The sequence below is a fragment of the Lonchura striata genome, chromosome 2, assembly GCF_050655825.1.
Source record: "Lonchura striata isolate lonStrDom1 chromosome 2, ASM5065582v1, whole genome shotgun sequence".
Lineage (NCBI taxonomy): Eukaryota > Metazoa > Chordata > Aves > Passeriformes > Estrildidae > Lonchura > Lonchura striata.
In genome coordinates, this window is record NC_140704.1 from 96,756,806 (window position 1) to 96,777,610 (window position 20,805).

Sequence of the window (20,805 nt, forward strand, 5' to 3'; positions counted from 1 at the left end):
TTTGAATAGATCTTTCTGCCTCCAAACATAAATCAATTTCTCACTGAGGGTATGTAAGGAGATGCTTTGCTGGACAGACTGTTTAGGGAACTGTTCTTCATTCTAAATGTGTCTGGAAGGGGTATTTTCCCTCAGTTTTGTGAGCTGCTGCTCTCTGTGACTGGCTGTTTCTGCATTGTGTGCTCAGTGTCTGCAGAGATGAAATTGTGTTGCTACTGTGCCTTTGGTAACCAAAAGAATTCAATGATAACAATTTTAGACCTGCATAAAGAAACTCCAAATGAAACTCTAAACAAGCATGAGGATTTCATTGCATTCTTGTCATTTTGCTTGGGAAAAAAAATCAGTCTGAGAGAGTTATCTTGGGGTAAAGTAAAAAGTGTGATAGATTTGGAGAGGTTGTTGATGGCACTCCTTAGTGTATAAAAGTGATTTTATTAGTCTGTCAAAGAAGATTATGGGATGCCTACTGATGAGGCCTTGCTTAGAGCAGGCATGGCTGTTGCGAATGCTCCTTTGCAGCAGAAGGTGGTTTAAATTTGCTGTTACCTGAGTTTGATACAGAATATTGATTGCTGTCCTTTTACCTGTTTTGGTCCATCATATAAGCCACCAGTATCACAATCATTGGAGTAGGATGCCTAGTTTAGATGCTTTCCCAAGTTCTTTTCTAATTCTGCTTCTTCTGAGTATTCCGCCAGGGCTTACAATTTCTTGCAAGTGTCACAAGAGCAGTAGTTTAACTGGGGAGAATTTATGATGTATTATGAAAGTAAAAGGTACCTATCAAAGTCAGATTTCATTTTTCATCTGTAGTGTGCCCTGGTGGATAGCCTGAGGGACTTGAAAAGATGTTGACTGATCTCAAGTGAGCTAGCAGAATACTCATTTGGTCATTCCAGCTTCAAATATACAGCTGAAAGAATTTGTTATTTTTGAGATGGAAGATACTGCAGAAGGGTAGGAAGTCTTAAGATGATTTGACACACAAAATAAAGATTAATATTAGACCCAGAAAATTCAAGGTCTCTCTCTATGTAGCTGTGCAACTCCTACAACCATCATGTAACACCAAAGTTAGGAAGTGCAGTAGTTTCGGTTTCTGCTAGCTCTTCCTCAGACAATATGAAGAGACCACCCTCCTCTCTTCTAGAAAAAGGGACACTGAGTATTTTCAGAAGTTATTTTTACAGGGTTTGAGTTTTGAAACTTTGATTTTCTTTCAGATAACTTTTCAGACTGTTATAGTCCTCTCTTCAGCATGTGAATTCTTCAGGTGCTGCATTATATGATGAGGTAGGCATTTAGGATAATTAGCAATATTGCTCGAATCCGAATCCTACCGGACATGTTTTTTGAGAACCAGTCCTGTAGACTTAAAATCTAAATATTTCTTTAGTCAGAGTGTGAATTATGGCACTGAAAAATTAGAACAGTGTACTGAGTTAATGGTGACCCTTATAAATATTGCTGGTCCTTCACTGGGAAGGACCTTCTTACCTACATTGTGGGTGGGAGCCTTCTTCAATATAGTGGGTCTTGGTGCAGTTTTTCAGCACTTTATTCATTGTACATTTAATTGCAACTCGGTGGCAGTAGAATTGAGATTCTTGGTGATGTAATCTGATATTTGGATAATCTGAACTTTGGATAGTGTATTGTGGTGTTAACCTAGAATGGTGGAGTCTGAAGCATCCTGGGAAACAAGTCACTGCTGTTTCCCAGGCTGTGTGCTTGCCTGAAGCTGTAGCTTGGGTAATGTGTGTACACACCATGAGAAAAGCCTGACACCCCACAAAATGGGCTTTGGCATTCTTTTGAATAGAGGAACACATAATGCTCTGGAGAAATGGGTGACAGTACAGGAGATAACGATGAAGATATGGATCACAAATGATAGCTCACAAATCCTGCTTTCTTAGAGGATCTTGCTCAGAAGATGATGTGGGAGACTGTCTTAGAAAACATGAGTGTAAATGTCAGGTTCCACATCAAAGTTTGTTTCAAAATAAGAGCTGCTGTCTCTTCCCTGTTGTAAGACAGAGCTTTGCTCAGGAGAAGTTATTGATCAATGCAGTGCATCTGAAGAGACCTGGGCGACTGTGAGATATTCATGTTGGAGTTGGCAGAATGAATAGTGGAAAAAAGTCTAGGCAGTTTGGAAATGGTTGCATATGAACAGGTAAACGTCCTAAATGGGGAGAAGAATCATCTGAATCCAACAGTCATTGCTGTGCTCAAAGCTTCTGATTTGTACAAGAATGTGATCAAATATGTTGGTAACTTTCTATCATAACTAATGTGAAACTATTCTGGTAGCACAAAGACTAAATTTGTGATTTAATGATTAATTCAGCAAAATACAGACACAAGGTTTATTCCTTTCAATGCCTTCGTATCTGAAGAAAATAAAAAGTCAGAGCTGTAGTTGGGAGACTTTTTATTTTAGGTAGGTTGCCCTTGTCTGTTTCAAATACCTCTTTTCATTAGAAAATGGGCAGTGGGAATGTCAGGAAATATTTTTAAATTTAATTTAGGATTTACTATAACTAATGCAATCTGTGAATGAGCTCAAACAATATTCCATATATTTGCATTGTGTATTTCCAATTTTAAAAGGAATATATTTTGTAGTTGCACTGCTTATGCTAACTCTACCTGTGTCAAATGCCAGGGCTTAATGAAGCATTTAAGGTTTACTTTGTTTGACTTTTGAATGAATTCAAACAATTTTTCATGTACTTGCATTTTATTTTTTGTAAAAAGATGGTTTTCAAATACTTACTTGTGTAGGAGTGTCATTTCTCTGTGTTAGTTCAAATACCAGCATTCATGGAATCTCAATGTAATTTGTAAAGATCATGCAGGTACTGACTTATGAAATAATGTTTGAATTCAGCTTTGACAGTGGGCATTTATTACCATTAATTTTTTTACACAACTTCAGTCCTTAATGAAGATCCACATCCTTAGGTACTGCAATCTCCATCTTGGAGAACCTTCATGACCCCCTGAATGTCCATTCTTCAACCCTTGCATCCTCCTATAGCTGTGGAAATAACACAAGGGAAAAAGGTCCATATGAGACAAAAAAGTGTGGGGATAGGTGTTCTCTCACTGTGCAGGTCTGTGACAAGGGGAGTTGTTAATCTCAGTGTGCTTCAGTGAAATCTTGGCACATTGTGCTCCTTGTCCCTTATCAGACCTTGGTCAAGGTTGCATCAGCTCATGTACTGTCAGACCAAAGGTCCTTCTATCAGCAGGGGAGAAGGGCAGCAAATGCCTGGCTTGCAGATGTTATTTTTCTTCTACCAAGCAAATATAAGGTGATTCCTCTCCTGCTGTACTTGTTACCTTCTTGCAGGCAGCTCTTAGGTACTTTAACTAAAACGTGATAGAGTTTAAGGGAAGAAAACATTATTAATCTAATGTTCATTATTGTTAAATATATTGACATCCTCCATGGAGAAATTTGTATTAATTTGAAATAAAAGTACTCTTCACTGACGGCATAAAATGTTTTACCTTAATTTTTTCTGTAATTAGTGCATTAAGAAATGCACACTTCTGGGATATTTAGGAAAGAAGTCAAGGCCTCTTAGTCGAAATTGATAAGCTGAATTCTGTGCTGTTTTATAGTGATGCAAAGCTTTTTAGTAACTGGACTAAGCTGGTGAAGCTTTGAAATTTACTTGGGAGATGTTGGAGAACATTTTTGTGGAGTAGACCTGGTTCTTATTCTTTTGCTATGCACATTTTGTTTTCGGTTCTTGGAGTCACCTAAGCTGTGCAACTGGTACAGAGACTGTTTTCAGTAACTAAAGCTGCAAATAGGATTAGTATTGTTCTAGCAGCAGTTGATTTCACTGGGAGTTCTCCAGTCAGCATGGAATTCAGACTTCTCCATTCTCTTTAAAAAAGAGTAAGTGTAAGATAGAAAGCAAATCTCCTTTGTGGTAAATATATAACTGAGAAGGGACATTTTTGTCAGAGTGGATTTGTTCTCACATCATTCAGTACTGTGCCACATGTACTCATGGACCCCATTTGGTTGCCTTCCTACTGTGGGCTAATCCAGGTTACCTGAAAGGTACCCTGTGACTTGTAAGGAGTCCATGAAAAGTAAGGATGTATACTTCCTCTCTCTGTCAACTGAATGAAACTTCTGTCTCCAAAGGATAGATCAGTCTGCTGAAGTGACTACCTCTGTCTTTCCTTGAGACAGAAAAGAAGGGGAAGTGTGGTGGGTGTGGTTGACTGGAACGAGTTTCCTCAAATGGTTTAGTAGCTCAGGGAAGATGGGCATATTTGGGGGGCATTTAGTTGAGTTTAGGTCCAGAGGTATAGGTAAACTGCATCCCACTCTGTAAAAGAAGATAAACAGTTTTCACAGGGTCTGTGAGGTTTTTTTTTCCCCTATATTTATTTCAAGAGGAGGAGTGAACAGGTGGGAATAATTAAGCAAAGCAAAACCCAAAGGAAAGTGCTTGTGGAAATCTATCTAACATTACACATTTTGTCTTTATTGTTTGTTTTCATTCTTGCTTTCCTAAGAACCAAAAGTATATCTGGTTAACTCATTTCTTCAGTTCCTCCTCATAAAATTGTCAAGTTCTTTGCTGGACTTCAGCCACATGTGAAAAGGGGAAGAGCATTCAAAGCTATTAAGTATTTAAAAAACTTTGATTAAAGCAGTTGCTGAATATTGGAGATGCACAAACCCAGTTTCTACACCGTAACAAAGGTTGTTTTAAAAACTCAAGGCAGCTGGATCCTGCTCAGTGTGCCATGAATCACTTGGTGGTTGGTTATGTGTAAGCTTCCCCATCAATGTGTGGCTGGGAACTACCTGCAATTCCTATTGCAATTTGCTAATTTAGCCAAGTAGAAGAGGGACAAAGGGGCATGTTAAGAACTCTGGTGGGATCTAATGCAGAACACCATGAATGCCTGAGTAGTGGCTGCAGTTCAGGGGCACAGGATGTACATGTGTAGGAAACCGGTCTGTATTGTTCTGCTTAGCTTTCTTCTTTGCTGCTCTTCTGATTTTCCTATAAAGTCTTTTTTGTTATTATTCTTTTATATTTCTATGCAAATACAAATACATGCCAGTACATGTTACTTTTTTTGTGTGAAGCTCTGTGTGGTCCAAGTCTGGAAAAAGACTGGACTGCATGCATAGATGTGAATGAAGACTTGTCTTGGAGTGAATGATGTTACTGGTTGACCGAAGAGGTGTTTGCCTTAATCTAGAAACCTCAAATTTAGTGTTTGTTCAAAACCTGAACAGCTCAGAACTGTGACAGCAGTTTTCTGGCCTTCACAGCCTTCAAAAAATACTTTGCACAGGGTTTGCATTCTCAAACATTTTAGACATGAAAGTTATATTTCCAGCATTGTGATTGAGATGAAAATCCTAAGTTTGAAGAAAATTAGAAGATGATTAATTTTATTAATATTTTCTCAAGTGGGTTAATTAACTGAGATTGGCAAGCTTTGAAGATTCTCATGTTCTTGTTAGGCTCTTAAATTTGCCTTCCTAGTTGTTTGTAGGAAGTGTACTAAATGAATATACATGACCAAGTTGAGTCTTTGCTTAACGCAGATTTTGGTAATTTTTTTCTTTATGAAGAAGATCGGTACATGGAAGAATTTAGGTATGAAGAGTTTTGGTGGGTTTTGGTGGGGGGGGGGGGTTGTTTTTGTTGGTATTTTGTTTGTTTGGCTTTGGTTTGCTGTTGTTGGTGCTGTTTTGTTTGTCTTTTTGTTACTTAAAGATGTAGAACTGCTGGTTCAGAGATTCCACATACAGGAATAAGAAACCATGTTCAGTGCATGCATAAGAAACCATGTTCATGATATTTCTGTATTTGTAGGGCTTTGCTTTAATTTTCTTAATTTCTTTTTAGCTGACATAGCTCAGAGGTACAGGATAAGCAAATACCCAACTCTGAAACTCTTCCGGAATGGCATGATGATGAAGAGGGAATACAGGGGCCAGAGATCTGTGACAGCAATAGCAGATTACATCAGGCAGCAGAAAAGTAACCCTATTCGGGAGGTCCAGGATTTGGAAGAAATTAGTTCTCTTGATGTAAGTGTTTCAAATTTATTCGTTGTCTGGATTTTTTTTTCAGTGTTAAACTATGGAATGTTCAGTACCTTGTAGTATTTTTAAAACTGAATAGTTTTCAATATTACAAATTAGTTCAGTGTTGTCACTTTGAGCTGCATTCACTCCACTACTGAGTTATTTATCTTGCTTCTAAAAATTTGAAAATAATCATGTGTTTTATTTAACAAGATACTTTTAATATTCCTCACCAAAGAAATACTCACAAGGATTATTCTCAATAGTGAAAAGGCAAAAAAGAAATAATTTCTGCATTTACTGGCTGTTGAATGAATGGCATGTCTATATTTAATATCTGTAGGGAGTAATGACAGTTTTTGATAATTTGATGCAAGTTATAATTCAACCTTTGTTTTTACAGCGCAGCAGAAGAAATATTATTGGGTACTTTGAGCAAAAGGACTCTGATAATTACAGAACCTTTGAAAGAGTAGCGAATATTTTGCATGATGATTGTGTGTTCCTCTCTGCCTTTGGGTAAGTTGAAATTTCTTGTTTTTGTGACTTCATTATTGAAATTCTGTTAATGGCATCTATATAATTTTATTAAATAGACCTTATTATTTTCAGTATGGCATAACTGAAAAGATTAAACCTTAGTAGATAAATACAACGAGGGGATAAAAGGACAAAACTCTTCTTCTTCTTAGCCTTAATTTTTGCTGTGAAATTCAACTTTTATTTTTTGCTTCCTTTTTCGTTTTTTTTACCATTCTTTGTCAGTACAGTTTACATGTACCCGAGGAGGTTTGGGTGGGGGAATGGTAGACATTTGTGTCCCAAAATCCTGCATTATTAGAGGGAAAGGGTTTTTTTCATTTTTCCCTTTTTCTTTTTTTTTTTTTTTCCTTTTGTCTCTAAGGAATGTAGCTGATTACTCATTTCCTCTTTTTATTAGGGGAGCAGACCTTGTTCCAAAATATCTAATTTCTGTGCCTGGGCTTTTTTCATGCGGGTTTTATGTCACTGCACAGTGTAATAGCTTAGAAAGAAAATTACATTGGTGAGCTACACAGTACAAGTGTAGAAGAAAAATCTACAGGAATTCAGATTTCTCCTTGTACAGATTTACAGCAATATTTTAAAATATTCAGTGAAATAAGACTGGATTGGGAGTGATTTACTTTTAAGATGCATATTAAAATCTAGATTCATTCTGCAGTGTTTAATGTGCCAGCACTGCCCAATTTGAAGTGATTGAGCATTAATGTGATTGTAGTGGTTTCCAGTCTACTCACAGTTGCAAAATCAGGAATTTTCATGGTTTATGCCAGATTTTATGCTGCACAAAATTGCCTCAGGAGTTTTTTTAAAACTGGATGTAGTGGAGAACAGCAGAGAAACTGAGAGGTATCAAGGTAGAAAATGTTTCATCTGTTAGATCAAAACCTGTTGCCAGTCCCTGATGCCTCTTGCAATATATCTATAGAAATAGTTTTTGGGTGGGGATGAGTGTTTGCAAAGTGCAGGGTTGCACGTGGCTTTCCCTTCCTTCAGTCCCCAGTCACGTAGTGCTATGACTGTGGAAGCATCCCCGGCCATGACTTGTAAATCTCTGGTCTGTAGGTCTGTCAGTCTTATCCCCGTGGAGCGCCATTATCTCAAGTGTTTTCTGATGGCTGCATCCATCCTTGTCCTCAGCACAGCCACTCTGAGTTGCTATCAGAATTTTAAATTATTTTTTGCCCCCCATTCAACTTCTCAGTCTTTTCAGAAATAACTTTAAAAAATTATTACTAAGATAGCACTGCTTTCAACATTCACTCTACAGTTTTTTTAACCTGTTCATCTTTGGTTTGCTGTTTGTGTCAATTGCCTATAATGAGAAGAACCACTTGGTTGTTGGACACTGTTCTTGAAGTAGGTACTATGGGGGGGGTTATTTTTTTTTGGTTCAGATATAAGCAGACATAGTGGAATGGATCACAGTTTGATTATTGATAACCTGCCTGTGGAAATACAGATTGCACAGCTGGTTTATCATTATTCTTACCTCCAGACACCCATTCCCTTTCTAGCCTGGAGCTGTTAGTGTTTCAAAGTGCAGCCTTCCCAACAGCAACCTTGGGAGCTAAATGTTTTCATGTCGCAGTAGCTGAGGTTGTTAAGCTTCCTAAAAAATTGTATGTGAAAAAACTTCCAAGGGAGATGCTGGCTACAGATCAGTGTTTTTTATTCAGATTATATATAGCAAAATATCTTCATGGGGAGCTGGCACTGATCAGCTGAACTCTTCTGACTGAGTAACAGCCCCTGGAAAGGACTTTTGGTTTTGCTATGGACAGAGTTCAACAGCTACATGATTTGGGGAGGTTACGTGAGTGGTCATGTTCAAATTTCTCCTAAGCTAAAATAAAACAATCAATTTCACAGGAGAAACATAGTTGCTTGACTAACTTCTGTCAAGGCAGAGCTGTCCCATTATGCCAAAATTATTCTGGCTTTTGGTAGTTGTAATAGCTTATTTAAAAACTCTGTTAATAGTACTTAGTTGTAGATTATTTTGATACTTAAAACTGTTCTTAAATTAACTGGTCCTTATAGTTCTGTTAAGATCTGAAATGACCACAGAACAAGATTGTTGAAAGAAGACTTGTAGGCAGGAGGAGATAGATGAAGAGATTGTTAGAGGTAGATTTTAGAAATGGAGAGGAATGAATCTGTAATGTTTGTGAACATGGAAGAGAATGTTGAACAGGGGAAAAAAAGCCAAAAATACTCTTATATTAAAAGGCTATGATGAACTATAAGTAATTCATGGTAGAAAGGGATAAATCTAGGAACTGTTTTAATTTACATTGGCAAGTAAATATAGCAGGGGAGGGTGGGGGGGTTGTGTGCTTTTCCAGAGATTCACCTTGTACATTACTGCTTCAAAAAAAGACAAAATGCAAACTGAAGTGTTTCCATTTTAGTAGTTGTTCTAAAAAGGTATATCTTCAGGCATGTGGGATTTTCACATCATGTCCCCACTTCATTTGAGTTATCTGAAAAAAAAAATCAGTCATAGCTGCAGCTACTGGAGTGGAAGAACACAGAAGAGGACATTTTGGGTTCTACCACAGGGTTACCCTAGAGCATATATTTCATTATAGATTATCATCAGCTTAGCAAGCAATGATTGGGCAGGTGGCTTCACTTTCTTGTTCCATGAAGGCTTGTTTGGGATGCAAGTGGTTTACCTCAGTGATGATTATCACTAGGAAGCCTCATTTCACGTTATGGGGAGAGTCATGTTCGGAATACAAAAATGCATTTTAAAATACGCATCTCTAAACTGATGCAAATACTGGGGTGTAACATAACTCTGCAAGGCAGCTTTTGTATGTGGTAAGAAAAGAATAATTGGATCAAAAGAAATCAATAAAACATAGGTACTTTGAGTTAAGCCTTATGATGTATTTTTCTCAGCACTCGAAATTGTTCAGACTTCTGGAAGACATAGTGCATCTTGCAGTGAGATAAATTCACATAATTTGATTTTTCTTTCTTTTCTATCTCCTCCATTGGATGCACAGCTGTTGCAGCTTGCTTGAATAAGAGATGATAATTTTGGGGTACAAAATAGCAGCTTTCAGGGCACTTTGCTGTGATTTGGGGTAAAATATTCTAAAGGCAAGAGAGGAACTTACCAAGGTGAGGTAGAAGCTGAATACCAAGGAGGAACAGTGTGTCTTAGAGGTACACACCTGAGGGTAAAATGGACAGTGGGGGCTTACTTGCCATCCGTTTTCTCATTGCTCGTGCCTGTAGAACGCCTCAAAGCCCTTCTCTGTCAGGGTAGAGGAGATGTAAATTCTTAGTGTGAACAGTGGAACAGGAAGAGTAAATGCAAACAAGAATCCACTTTCCTTTTTGCTTCCTCAATATTTTTTTTTTTTAATTCTTTGATGGTCTTTACCCAAAATTGTCCTGGCATTTATCACTTGTCACTTTGATGCCTTTAGTCCAGACTTCTGCATCTTGCTGACTCCCTTAATGCCCTCTTACCTAGGCAGGCTAAGTTTCTATGGAGTCATTTTACAGTTTACTTTAAAAATTAAGGATTTTAATTCTCAAATTGTAAAGGGGAGAAAAAATAAGAAGAGGATATAAAATTAAAATATGAAATTTGGTATCTCAATTATTTTATTTGTCTGTACCAAGACATGCTTGCTGGTTGGTTTGTTGTAGGGCTATTTCAAAAGCAGAGAGATTTAGCGGAGACAATGTAATCTACAAGCCACCAGGGGTAAGTGTAACTGTGTATTTTATTTTGATTGTTGTGATTATATGTGTATACAAACAAATGGAGACTGTATTCAGATCATTCAGTTAGTTACTGCATTTCAGATCTTAGTTTTACTTCACTAAATAGTGTGAGGAAGAGTATCATAGAAATTAGTGTTTCTGAGTCAGTGAAAAAGATCTCATGTGTTAACAGTTAATGCACAGAAACTAAACATACAGTTTGAAATATCCTGTCAAAAAAATTAACTATTTTTTTTCTTTCAACACAGTCTACACATCATGTGTGTTCTGTAGAACTCTTTAAAATCTGTGAAGCTGGTACACTTCGTGATTTTCAAAGCAAGTGACAATTACTGTGTATTTTTGACTATTACTTAACCATGTAGTATGCTTTAGTCCACAAGGGTTAAGAGCTTATCTGTTAATTAAAAAAAATATATTAACTGCAGGTTAACGAACTCTCATAAACATAGTTTTACTGGAAGAAAAATCCAGTACAGAAGAAAATCTGCAATAATTGCTTTATAAAGGCCTACCATTGAAAACTCTGCTCATTTCTCAAATTTACTGTATGAAAAGAGCTACTTACAAAAGAGGAAATAGATGCAAATAGACCTGAGGCGGAAGGGAGTTTCAAAGCATTTTTATTTTTTTCCAACAACAGAATTTATGAAGTTACCTAATTTATATGGCATTTCTGAATTAAGTTGTGCTTAATCATGGCTGCAGCTTGCAAAGTCATGCTTCACTTCATATTAAACAAAATTGTAATTAAATTAAAGGATGATAGCACTGAATTACACGTTAAAACTACTAGCAAATAAAGGAAAATTATTATTTATTCATATCTCTTTGACACAGCAAATGTAAAATACCAGTTTCAAGTCCTGTAGGACATTAGGAGGGCATTTTGATGAGTCTGTAACTATCAGCATTCACTGAAGCAGCTCACTATCTGCATTTAGTTTAGGTCTGGAGATACTACTTCTCAGCCTAGCAGAAAGCAGAAATCTAAATAGCCCTTACTTGAAGCAGCCCTAATTTGGAAACAAAGTATCTCCCATTATTTGTAAAATGTCTTATAAAATGGAGTTGACTGCTTAAATTATAATATGTAATATTTATTTTCCATTTGTACTTTTATCACATATTTAATAGAAATCTTGCATGCACAAGGTTGAATATTGGTATAAGATTTGTTGTAAATATTTATATGAATATTGTTATTTCATGTTGAGTAGGTAATCTTTGTAGGCAGCAATGTCATTTTTACTGTTTCTCATCCTACTGTATTTTTCTTTTCAACAGGAAAATGCTCCTGATATGGTGTATTTAGGCTCACTAACCAATTTTGATTTGATTTATGCGTGGACACAAGATAAATGTGTACCACTAGTTCGAGAAATCACATTTGAAAATGGGGAGGTAGGACTTTTTCTACTATTCTACATTTGGGGTTTCTTTCTTGAAACCAAAATGTCTCTTTCAAGGTCCCTAATCCACATCAAAGAACTTTATTTATTTTGGTTTAGATAGAAAATGGCTGTCAGATAATGTCTTTTCATTCTTTAAGAGATTTTTGGTTACTCTTGAAATTCACTGGAGGCAGATCTGTAGTGGTTTCATACACTACCAAAGTAAGAAGTTATAATTACGGAACTATTATGACTGGGAAAGACCTCTAAGATCATTGAGTCAGGCAGTTACCAGCACCCCTGTGCTCAACATTAACCTTGTCCCAGGTGCCACATCCACATGTTTTTTGAGCACTTCCAGGATGGTGATTCTGCAACTTTCCTGAGCAGTCTGTTCCAGTGCTTCACAACCCTTTCAGTGACGAAGTTTTTCCCAATATCCAATCTAAACCTATCCTGGTGCCACCTGAGGTCATTTTCTCTTCTCCTGTCACTTGTTACCTGGGAGAAGAGGCCAGCCCTCACCTGGCTATGCTCTCCTTTCAGCAGTTGTAGAGAGCAATAGGGTGTCTCCCCTGAACCTCCAGGCTAAACATCCTTAGCTCCCTCCCATTGATGGTAATGTGAGTGGTAGAAAAATACTACTGTATTAACCACTTCCAAAGCATTATCTTATAAATAAGCACATTAAAAGGTGGCTGACCATGGAATCTTCTGGAAATGGTAATGAAAACTATGTGGGGTTTTTACTTTCAGTCTGTGTTAAAGCACTGGTACCTTAATCTTTTTCGTTTCATGTGTTGTTTTCTATGCTTTTCTTCTTTTGGCTGCAATTTGTCAGGTGGAATTTGGGAGTTTGTTTTTAAAGATCTCTTCTCTTTATTATTTCTTTCAAGGCTTTTTTGTTTTCTTGTGTAACTTTTTCTTCTTTTGTCCATATCCAACTCCATATTTTGTTTTGTTCTTTGTAAAATAAATAACGTGAAAAAAAGTCCTTAGAAAATTGTCAAGTTTGTAGCATCTCAAAAGGAGTATTTGAACATTTGTCTGTTAGATTTTTCCCAAGGTTTATCACAAATTCTAGTATGTTATCCACACTGGACGAGAAACCAGAGAATCAGTCGTGATTCATTCATGGCTTGCACACTTAATTCTTTTTATCCTGAATCTGCTGCTCTGGGCACATGCCCAGGTTTTATGGCAGTGGGAGGGACAGGGCGGTTTTGCTTAAGCCATGTTTATTGACTGTTTTCTAGTCAATCCTGCCAGCTTTTATTGGAAAGTTCTGATGGTTAACAAATCTTAATTCTTCATTTGCAACTCAATATGTAAAAGATGCTGCATGTTAACATGTTTAGAAGTGTGTGGTAGATAGTCAGTGTACTTTTTCCATGGTGAAACAGGATTCTGAGCCTTGGAAGCCAAGGTTCATCACTGTTAGCTTGTACCACATTCTGTTGTGGTTTCTCTGGTTGTTCCCTTAACACTTGATTCCTCTTTGCTTAGGCAGATAGTTACAATTGCAATGTGGCATTTTGCCTGGCAAAGTTTGTTTAAAAATTTCAGTGTTGCTGATACCCAAACAATTTTAAACATGCCAAAACTGAGATATTTGTGCACCCTGAGACTGTACTCTTATTTAATGGGCTCTTATTGCACATACTGCACAATATTACAAGATAAAAATATGAAGTGCTGTGACTGTTACACTTTATTGATGGCACTAGAACACTCTTTAAACACATATTAATTGCTCTGAAACAGTTCTGCTTGAGGACTGCCCATTCAAGACAGTTCCTGTACTAGACTGGCAAAGGCTGTTGGGATGAGGATATAATTCAGAAGAATCCCTGTTTAACCTGTAATCAGGCTGTGTAGTTCTGTGTTAAATGGATACAGTGAACCTGTGTTGTCCCAGCGGTGGTGTTGAACTGTGAGGTTTGGAACCAGTAAGAAGCTTCTCAAAGGCACACAGAAGTGATGTGGGAAGCTGAGATCTAATAGAAAGTCTTCTGATTTTCTTAGTGCCAAACAACACTTTTGAGGGAGCTTCCACTTGTTCTGCCTGGTCATTGAGACACTGGAATAGCACAGGAAATAAAGTGAGGTATCGTATAGAAGGGCTAAAATTAGCAAGGTTCACAGCAGCTGTTCTTACAGCCTGTGTGGAGATGAATTGATCTTATGTGTGTAACTTGCTGAAATTGTCATTTTAGCTGCCTGCAAGCAAGAGAAGACCTCAGAGCCAGAATACCAAGCTGTTAGGAGTTCTCCCTCTGGAAATGTACTTGCTGAATGAATAGGGAAATGGAGGCATAATTGTAGTGGTACAAAACAGGCTTTTTCCCATCCTATATAGGAGAGGAGGGTGAGACCCAGCTGAACGTGTGTGTGTAAAAATGAGAATGAGCAAATATGATTAGTTGTTTTAGGGATGGATTGGGAAGCTTGGCTTTCAAGAGCACTGAAGTAAGAGGATCTCTGCAGTCTTCTGTTTAAAAAAACACACTTCAACTTACCTGATGGACTTGGTTGAAGATGGAACAAGAAGGGAGAACAAGAGCCATTTCATGTACCCTGTGTAACTGGCTGCCTAGTGATTGGGGAAGACTTTCCTTCAATTTAATGCAAATTGAAGGTATCTGAAGAAACCCTTCTATTTGGTAGCAGAATAAGCCACTACTATCTTTCCCCAAAAGCACAGTTTTTATGCTGATGTAGGCTAGAATCAAAGCAATAGCAGCACTTGCTTGTTATACCAGTTGTGCAAATGAATGATAGACAACTGTAGGTATTTCTTAGATGATAAATGATAATTTCTTCAATTGGGCTGTAGTGAGTTGAGCTGACAAAAATCATGTTTGGAGAAAGCGTTTGTGTTTTGTTTGAGTAAAAGAAAAATCTTGAATAAATTATTCAAGGCAATCCTGTATTCTTCATCTGTCTGTGGGCAGAGGTCTTTAAAAGGCATTGGGCTACAAGAACAGATTCATATGAGGAAAAGTTTCCCTGTCCAAAAAAGAATGACCAAAGGATAGCTGTCAGGACACAGTTGCTTGATCATAACTCCTCTGGCTGTGTCATTAGCTTCTGCTTTTCTCTTTTTTAGTGAGGAGGGAATAGAGTTATTCAAAGACACTTCTTGTGTTATGCTAAGAAAGCACCAATTTATTATGTGAATAAGCTAGAACTGGGTTCTAGAGTACACCCTCAGCCTTTTGTAGCATCTAACAACCAAGGTGCTCAGGCTTTATTGTGGTTTCTCTGGAGTTGCCATGTTTCCTCAGAATTGGCTTATTTCTTTTGCACAAGTATTCCAGTGAAATTGTATCCCTTCCCAAAATGCTGATAATGACTTGCTCTCATCCTTTATCTGTTGTATATGATAAAAAGGAGGAAACATGGTTGACTGTATCACTCTGCTATCTTGGAGGAAGGGTCAGCAGTTAACATCTTTAGTCTTGCTTTTTGTCTATTCTTAAAGTAGAGATCTCACTGAATTTGAAAATTGTTGGAATCACTTGATTGGGTGCCTGTAAGAAGTGGAAGAAATGTGTTTGTCCTTTGTTTTCTGTGCAGGAACTGACAGAAGAAGGCCTTCCTTTTCTCATACTTTTCCACATGAAAGATGACTTGGAGAGTTTAGAGAAATTCCAACAGGAGGTTGCACGGCAGTTAATAGGTGAAAAAGGTTTGTAATAATTCCCACTACTTCTTGGTTTTACTGGTATAATTTTTTTCAGACAACTCAGTGGAGTGGAAGCAAAGGCCAAACAGAATTGTAGCTTTCAAGCTCTTGAGACTGAAGGGCTTGATGCATTTTTGACAGTGAGAACCAACTCCTCTGGAAATTATTAAAATAGAGGCACAATTTATTAGTAAGTAACTTTCAGAAATCCTTCTTGTCTGAGTGATCTAATGTGTTTTGAGAGGGCATTAAACAAAGCTGCAGTTTGTAATATGGGAAAAAAAAACACTTTAAGAAAATGTATTATTTTGGTGGTATTGTTTATTAAGACTTATTTTCAGGTTTTGCATGTTGTATCTATCTCATATCTTCACTTTATAATACTTAGGAAAGTGGTTTCAAGACAATAATAATAAAAAAATCCTAACATGGGTTTTTGTCTGCTCACAATGTTAAGGTACAATAAACTTCCTCCATGCTGACTGTGACAAATTCAGGCATCCACTCCTTCACATTCAGAAGACTCCAGCAGACTGCCCTGTCATTGCCATTGATAGCTTCAGGCACATGTATGTCTTTCCAGACTTCAGTGACTTGTCGTAAGTATCTTTTTTGGTGCATTTTAATTTGAGAAGAACAAGTTTAAAGGCTTGTACTTTAATCACTACTGTGGTAGGAAGATGAGTAAACCTGGGGTCACTAAGGCTGCCTCTGTGTGATTTAGTGTCAGAGCCTTATAGCAGGATGAGCTGGCATGAAGTCATTGTTTAAATAGAATCGTATTACTTTATACGAGAAAAGAATCTCACGTGAAATTCTTAGATGCTGGTCTTCTTTTCTGTCATGGTGTTGCTGTTTTCCATCATGGTTAGGCATTTGGAGCTTGGCATGACATTTTTGGTAGTGATATAGATATCTCAACTTTAATAGAAGTACTGTGTTATTCAGGGATTATTGTAAAAAGCAGCATGTAATAATTACCAGCCTGCTGGTTTAGGTTTTCCTGTGGTGCAATTCTAGCCTCCCTGCATTACTCTATACCTGGAAAGCTGGCAAAGAAATACCTGTGTGGGTTTGTGAAATTTTCCAAGTGCAACTTGGAAAATGGCCAATCATTGGCATGTTTATCTGGATAAAATACAGTTATAGCAAAGTACCAGGGTGCTTAGGTGAAAGACTGCTGTGATAACCCTCATTACCTCAGCCTGACTGTGGTGTGTGGCCTTGGAAGCTGATGTTCTGTCTGGCATGGGCCAGTCAAGGAATGAAGATGTGTAAATGTTCTCTTCAGGGGTTTTCAGCCTGAGACAAGTGCTCTGTCTTTGTCTTCTGGTTGGGTGTTAAAAAAATCTCCAGTTTCTGTCTCAAAGGAGGCAGCTGCACATTCACTGCCTGCTAACTCCTGGTTAGATATCTAGACTGGGTATTCCATTTTTGTCAAAACCAAGGATTCAAAGCTCAGACTTAGCATGCAAGGTGAATGTAATATCATGCCTAGTTCTGCTATTCCAGGAGACATTCTTTTACCTGAGATACTGACATCTGGGAGGAGAGTTCAAACTTAACTTCTTTGTTAATTCTCCACAGGCTTATCTATAAAATATTGTCTCTGATGTATCTTGAATAGTGCTTTTCAAATATCTGAAGCTATGTATGTTCAAATTCTTGATAAGTGACTATTTTTCTGTGTCTCTGTTTCTTTGGAATATTGTGTTCACTGCACACCCTAGCAAAAAAAATAGAATATTTGCATTTTAAAAGCACTCTTTTTATTGTCACTTTAGCCCTAAAACAAATTAACAATCTCGCAGAGAGGTAGAAGAGATGTTTAGTTTAGACTTTGATGTTATGTTTCTTAAATGTTCCGTTTCTGTGAAAAACTGTCAGAATAATGAGAGCTACTTGCTTGATATGTAACAGTTGTCACTTACAAATGAAGCTGAAAGAGAGATGTCAGGATTGTTGACAGTTGCCTAATGATAAATAATTACTCAACCTTACTCTAGGAGATAGAGCTGATACATAGAAATAGGAAAACACAGTTTAGGAACAAGAAGAGCTTGGAGCTCCTGGGAAGATACTCTTTTGTGTATATGTGGTTTTGATGTTTTTGTTGTTTCTTGGGTGGTTTTATATTGTGGTTTTATTTTTTAATAATAAGTAAAATCTTAATTCTGAGACTTTCATCTACCACTTCAGTAACCTTCTCGACTCTCATGAACTGGCTCCAGGCTGTCTCTGGTAACCTTAGTGCTGCCACCAGCCAGTAGGGGTATGGCACTTTCAGAGCTGGTCCACTAAAAGGTTTCCTCTCTCTTTAGGGAGCTCATTGCCTTTTTGGAGACTAGGCACTTGGCAGGCAAATGAGACCATCACTATTTTCTCCTCATCTGTTGGCCACCTGGCCCCATTCATCCTGCTGTTCCAGGCTGGAAATGATAGCAGGGAGTGTCATGCAGATGGGTTGTAGGTTCTCAGCAAGAACAGGCTGAGCTACAGGAGTGCCCTTGCTGCATTAGGAGAGAAGAAGGTCTCCAGCAATGGGCCTGACCTAGAACAGGGCAGGAGCCCAAGGAAAAGCAGGAAGCAGTAAGTCTACTGTCCCTATAGTCAGGCAGGAATAAACCCTTTTTTCTCCATTGGTACTAATTCATGATCTCATCTGGGTTGGGAAGAGGTCCTGTAAAGTACCAGTGTAATACTGATTGGTTACAGACACTGCTGTAAGGATACCCTCTGAATCAATATTTGCTGCATTTTATCCATAGGGTTTTCTGATGATCTTATGTATTGCTGATAGTCTGTCTGAGCACACTTTCTTCTTCTTTCCTAAATGTAATAATTAGTTTAATGGAAGACTCCCTACAAAACCTGTGTCCATTCACACGTTACTTTAGAATTTTTACATAGTGCTCACACTATAGTTTTATCTCATCTTTAATACTTACTAGATTAACTCTTCACTTTGAGATTTTTAGTCAATTTGACATTTCACAAATAAAACTGGATGCTGTAGTTTAGCACATTTGCTGTGGGTGACAGTAGATGATCTCAGATTAGATTTACATTGATATCCTCTTAGTGTTTATCTGTGGTGTATGTGCAGTTGCTGAGGCAGTAGAGAGCCTTTCAAAGATGTTTTGTCAATAGTGCTCCCCAAGTGTCATTTGTATCTGTAAACTGTGCATTTGGAACCTGCTGTTCTCTCTTACATTACGGTTAGTGGGGAGCTGAAGGGACTTCACAATGAAGTTATTGGCTGGTACAGCTCTGTGGGAGTTATTGAAAAGATGAAATACTTGCTGTGTTCTCTAGAGACAGTGGAAAGAAAAAGAAGCTGGTGGGATACCTTAGCAAATCATGTGGCTCCCTGTCCTCTATTAATCACCTAAAAGTAGGCATAGTGTGCTAGATAAACAGAAGTTAGCTACTCTAAGCAGTACAATTTAAATCTCCTGTGTTTGGACTTAACTTGTAATAAACATGTGGATGTTTCTGTTGAATGTGTTCCAGGGTTCCAGGTAAACTGAAGCAATTTGTACTAGACTTGCATTCTGGAAAATTGCATAGAGAGTTTCATCACGGCCCTGATCCAACTGATGTAGCACCTGGTCAGGTAAGGTTACAACAAATACATTTCATCTGGCCGTTTAGTAAAGACCTTTTTACTACTCTTTGTCAGAGCTATACCTTCTACTATATTTGTACTTTTAAATTCTGTCTTTTGAAAGAGAATATCTGTTAATAGAAGCATAACATTACCATTTTTGTTTGGCTCCTCAGCCTTCTTTGGGTAAAGGCAGGGAGTATTAGGGATAGTAGGCAATATGGTACCCATTTGCTTTGAATAAGGGAAGAGTATAAGAATATCTATTTTCTCCACTGAAACAGGACATCTTGGGCTGTATGACTGTTCTCACTTCACAGAACTGCTCTAAGGTTCTCCTGTGACTTCAGTACAAAAGCTGATAATCCATCATAGCTGCATTATTTCCCACACAACACACTACTAGAGGGTGGTTCTAAGGGGAGATGGCAAGGAAGATTGAAGGTTTTATATATTACCAATGCAAACAGGAGGCAAATTATTAGAGCATCAAGAAAGGATGAGTGAGCAATAATAGGCCTTACTGCTTTTGTTAATGCTGTTGACAAACAGCATTAGCAGTGCTCACAGGCTGCACTTGTCAGTTTGATTTCCTCATGGTTCTGCTCAAAGCTTGTCATGTTGTGTAATTACATGCCTGGAAGTCACTTCTGGGATCTCTTCAGGAACACAACTACTAGATCCTTCTCCAGAGAAAAGTCAGTGTCAGAAAAGAAAGGACATGACCAATCCCAATTCCCTCTGCTTATCGCAGTCTTACAATGGTGTCCGCATCAGCCTTGTATCTTCGTGATACTCCACTCAGCTTACGTGCTTGGGGTCCTGCTGAAAAGTGCAAATTTAACTGTCAGGGAACATTTTCTCTACCTTGGGCACCCTCCAAAGAAAGAACCACTTTTAAACACTTATTTCAAGGTTGTGTTGTCCAGGGCTCAAAGGGCCACTTTGGTCCCAGAGGAGCCCTGGTGCCTTTGTGTTGGGGAGCCTTGAGCCATTCCATGGCTGAGGGACAGAAACTATTTATAGCTACAGGCTCCTTTTCCTCCGTGGAATGTGGTAAGGATGGCACTGCTCTAAGTCGATTGAGTGCAGCCTCCTGTTTCCCTGCTCAAAAGATTTAGAAGTGTGAAAGCCCCGGAGGGCTTGCCTTGGCTAGGAAAATGACTGCTTTTGAATGTTGTCGTGACTGACTGTGAAAACATGTGGGCTGAATGGTCTCAGCAGTAATTCATTTCACTCTGTAGTTCCCTGTGTTTCTCAAAAATTCATTGAGCCACCAGAATTCAGGCCATCAGGAGCAGGGGCAGAAATAAGGGCTGGAGACTGAGGCACAGGCCAGGCACTTGCTCTGAGGAAGAGGCTTGGCCAGGGAAGGAGGAAGCCTGTGGAGTCCCTGGATCCTGCTGCCTGCTTGTGCGGGCACAGGCACAGAACCCAGAGCTGCAGGCTTGCTCTTGCCTCATTTCTGCCTTGAAAAATGCACACAAAACACGAGAGGTTTACATTCCTATGTCTGTATGGCATCCTGCCATCTTGTGGAAGGTATGGATGCAATGGAAATAAATACTGGCCTTCACTAGACTGGAGGCTGCTGTTGTGGGTTACCTATGCCCCTTGAATTGCATGTGTTTTTTATGGGGTATTTTCTTTCAGTTTCCATGGAAAAGTAATTCTAAAATACTTTTGCAGTGATGTCACTTTTGCCCTGGTATATCTCATAAAACACATGCAG

General features: G+C 38.2%; 1 protein-coding gene across 1 annotated transcript in view; it reads left to right on the forward strand.

Annotated features, from left to right (window-relative positions):
* Positions 1 to 20,805, forward strand: part of ERP44 (endoplasmic reticulum protein 44) — a 47,205-nt gene that overhangs the window by 25,467 nt on the left and 933 nt on the right. The window contains exons 5-11 of the mRNA XM_021528688.4: positions 5,910 to 6,094; positions 6,495 to 6,610; positions 10,307 to 10,364; positions 11,672 to 11,788; positions 15,358 to 15,469; positions 15,924 to 16,065; positions 18,980 to 19,082. Coding sequence (XP_021384363.1) covers positions 5,910 to 6,094; positions 6,495 to 6,610; positions 10,307 to 10,364; positions 11,672 to 11,788; positions 15,358 to 15,469; positions 15,924 to 16,065; positions 18,980 to 19,082 — 833 coding nt within the window. The remainder of the gene's footprint in view (positions 1 to 5,909; positions 6,095 to 6,494; positions 6,611 to 10,306; positions 10,365 to 11,671; positions 11,789 to 15,357; positions 15,470 to 15,923; positions 16,066 to 18,979; positions 19,083 to 20,805) is intronic.